This window comes from Bactrocera tryoni, unplaced genomic scaffold, assembly GCF_016617805.1.
Source record: "Bactrocera tryoni isolate S06 unplaced genomic scaffold, CSIRO_BtryS06_freeze2 scaffold_25, whole genome shotgun sequence".
Classification (NCBI taxonomy): domain Eukaryota; kingdom Metazoa; phylum Arthropoda; class Insecta; order Diptera; family Tephritidae; genus Bactrocera; species Bactrocera tryoni.
Genome location: NW_024395977.1, coordinates 343814 through 347079, shown reverse-complemented (window position 1 = coordinate 347079; position 3266 = coordinate 343814). Strand labels below are relative to the sequence as shown.

The 3266-nt window shown below is 35.5% G+C and overlaps 1 protein-coding gene across 1 annotated transcript; it reads right to left on the bottom strand.

Annotated features, from left to right (window-relative positions):
• Positions 1–722: 722 nt before the first annotated feature.
• Positions 723–2811, bottom strand: LOC120780360. Its single transcript, XM_040112651.1, has 3 exons — positions 2666–2811; positions 2437–2543; positions 723–805 (listed from the first exon to the last, which is right to left on the bottom strand). Exons 1-3 carry the CDS (start codon positions 2809–2811, stop codon positions 723–725), a joined length of 336 nt encoding a protein of 111 aa, XP_039968585.1.
• Positions 2812–3266: the final 455 nt, after the last annotated feature.

Genomic DNA, 3266 nt, shown 5'->3' with positions numbered 1-3266 from the left:
TCTCAAAGCAAAACAATGTCGGAAGTAAAAAAGAAGAGACGGCAATACTGTGCGGAATATATTAAATTCGGATTCATTGAAAATCCCACAAAACCATCGTCGCCTTTGTGTCTTCTATGTCTGAAAACATTTTCGGATGAAGCCTTCAAGACTGCAAGATCATTTGAATAAAATGCATCCAGATAAGAAAGACAAGAATGTAGCATATTTTCAAGACCTAGAGAAGAAGCATAATACAGTAGAGGCCCACTAATCCGGATCAATTAAAACCGGCCCCTATCCGGAATATAAGGGAATCCGGATTACCAAAGACATATCAGAACTATGTATTAAGAAAAACTATTTATAAATTTCTGTTTGTTTATTATAACAAATAATACACATGTTCCAAAAAAAAAAAAATTAAAACAATAAAGCATAAAACCATAAAAGCGAATGTAGTGAATAATAAATATGTGATCCGGATTAGAGAATACGGATAGAGAATGTCGGTCCGGATTACAAGGGACATAATAGACATTTTGAATTTTTTAACCCTGTCTGGATTACAGTGGAATCCGGATTAGGCCGTGTCCGGATTAGCAGGCCTCTACTGTAATCAGCCAAGGGTAGCAAAACTATTTTCGGCGGCTGCTAAGCAAGATAACAACTGACTTCGAGCTTCGTACAATATCTCTTTGTTAATTGGTCAAAAAGGCAAACCACATAACATCGGAGAAGAGTTAATATTGCCAGCAATAAACAGAGCTGCCAACTTTTGACCAAGAAAGAAAGCTGTTTTTGACGGGAAGAATGGAGAAAAAAGCTAAAACAATGATAAAAAAAATCCCAAAAAAATCTAAAAACAAATGTATCAAAAATAAGAAAAAATGTCTAAAAAAATAACAATTTATTAAGTTCATTTTTGTTTAAAAGATTTCCATTAATTTATCTATATCGTCTTGGTCTGTCTCATTTTCGTATGACATATTCGTGCCTATCATCTGCAGATATTTTACAGGCACTTCATAGTCGACGCAGCATTTTCCCATCCTTCGTAATCCGTTTCTGTATATTAAAATAAAAACAAGTAAGGAAGGGCTAAGTTCGGGTGACACCGAACATTTTATACTCTCGCATGATAAAGTGATAATCGAGATTTCATTATCCGTCATTTCCATATTTTTCAAATACCGTATTTGTGTAAAGTTTTATTCCGCTATCATCATTGGTTCCTAATGTACTTATATATTATACAGAGAAGGCATCAGATGGAATTCAAAATAGTGTTATATTGGAAGAAGGCGTGGTTGTTAACCGATTTCACCCATATTTCGTACATGTCATCAGAGTGTTAAGAAAATATCATATACCGAATTTCATTGAAATCGGTGAAGTAGTTCCTGAGATATGGTTTTTGGTCCATAAGTGGGCGAGGCCACGCCCATTTTCAATTTAAAAAAAAGCCTGGGTGCAGCTTCCTTCTGCAATTTCTTCTGTAAAATTTAGTGTTTCTGGCATTTTTTGTTAGTCGGTTAACGCACTTTTAGTGATTTTCAACATAACCTTTGTATGGGAGGTGGGCGTGGTTATTATTCGATTTCTTCCATTTTTGAACTGTATATGGAAATGCCTAAAGAAAACGACTCTATAGAGTTTGATTGACATAGCAGTAGTAGTTTCCGAGATATATACAAAAAACTTAGTAGGGGGCGGGGCCACGGCTACTTTTCCAAAAAAATACATCCAAATATGCCCCTCCCTAGTGCGATCCTTTGTGCCAAATTGCACTTTAATATCTTTATTTATCGCTTAGTTATGACACTTTATAGGTTTTCGGTTTTCGACATTTTGTGGGCGTGGCAGTTGGCCGATTTTGCCCATCTTCGAACTTAACCTTCTTATGGAGCCAAGGAATACGTGTACCAAGTTTCATGACGATATCTCAATTTTTACTCAAGTTACAGCTTGCACGGACGGACGGACAGACGGACGGATAGACAGACATCCGGATTTCGACTCTACTCGTCACCCTGATCACTTTGGTATATATAACCCTATATCTGACTCTTTTAGTTTTAGGTCTTACAAACAACCGTTATGTGAACAAAACTATAATACTCTCGTTAGCAACTTTGTTGCGAGAGTATAATGAATAGAGTAAATAATACTTTACCCTATGCTTAGAATGCTGTTAGTCGTAGCGAGGCCTATTAAGTTTCTTAATTTTGATTTAATTAGGTTAACCTGGCTAAAAACCCTTTCTATCTCCGCGTTTGACCAGGGTGAACACAGTATTTGAATGGCCACAGTTGCCAACTCAAAAAATCTGCGGTTTCCACCCAGAATCTTTAAAGTTTAGCACCTCAAACCAAAATTTGTTTGTGTCGCTGATGTTGTCCCATTTAATCAAATTTATGTTGTTGTATTGGCGTTCAATTTTAGAAATATTTTTGCATTGCAGGAACTCTAAAATATCTGTGATGTCTTTCTTCACCGCGCACAATATCTTGGTGACCGAAAAAACATCAATCTGTTTAAGAATTTTAAAATTATCCGGTAGCCTAAAAGTTATAACCAAATTATTTAGTCGTTTATAAAAAATAACAAAAAATTGCTTACCTCTGTTTTAAGTGTTTAATCATTTAAATTGTGAAATATGTGCAGCGCTCCCGAATTTGTTTGCAGGTCACTCAGTTTCGCTGTGATAGTGATCTTGCAATAGTTGCAGTAAACCCTCTGCTGGTCTGTATCATCCCTGCGAATCCATGCCTTGAACTCATCACTTTTAAGCCACACATCGCGGCATTTTTGCTTGTATTCTTTCGGCATTTCACAACTTTTAAGAATTTACGCGCACTTTTTAAATATAGATAGAACCATTAATAGAGATGACATTCGCGTATATCGAGAAAAATAATCGATCCGCCACTACATTTTCTGGTTCGTTTGTAAGTGACCATCGTAAAGTTGCCACTTTTTCATATTTTTTGTACTTAAGTGCTAACATATAAGTATTAAAATATATTAGAATAAAATTGACAACATAGCTTATTTGTCGATTCTCAAGTCAAGAAATGTGTCAAAGAAAATATTCAATGTTCCTCTGATTTATGTGTACAGTGATTCCCGGTTAAATAGTACTCCGCTTGAATGAAAATCATCCCTCTTAACTGCCTATATCTTGCTGCATCTCACGGTTTTTTTTTAATACATAGAAATTATTGTTTTAAGTACCACTCGATTAAGTATCCGCACTCGCTTATGTGCCATATTAAATTTTTTTT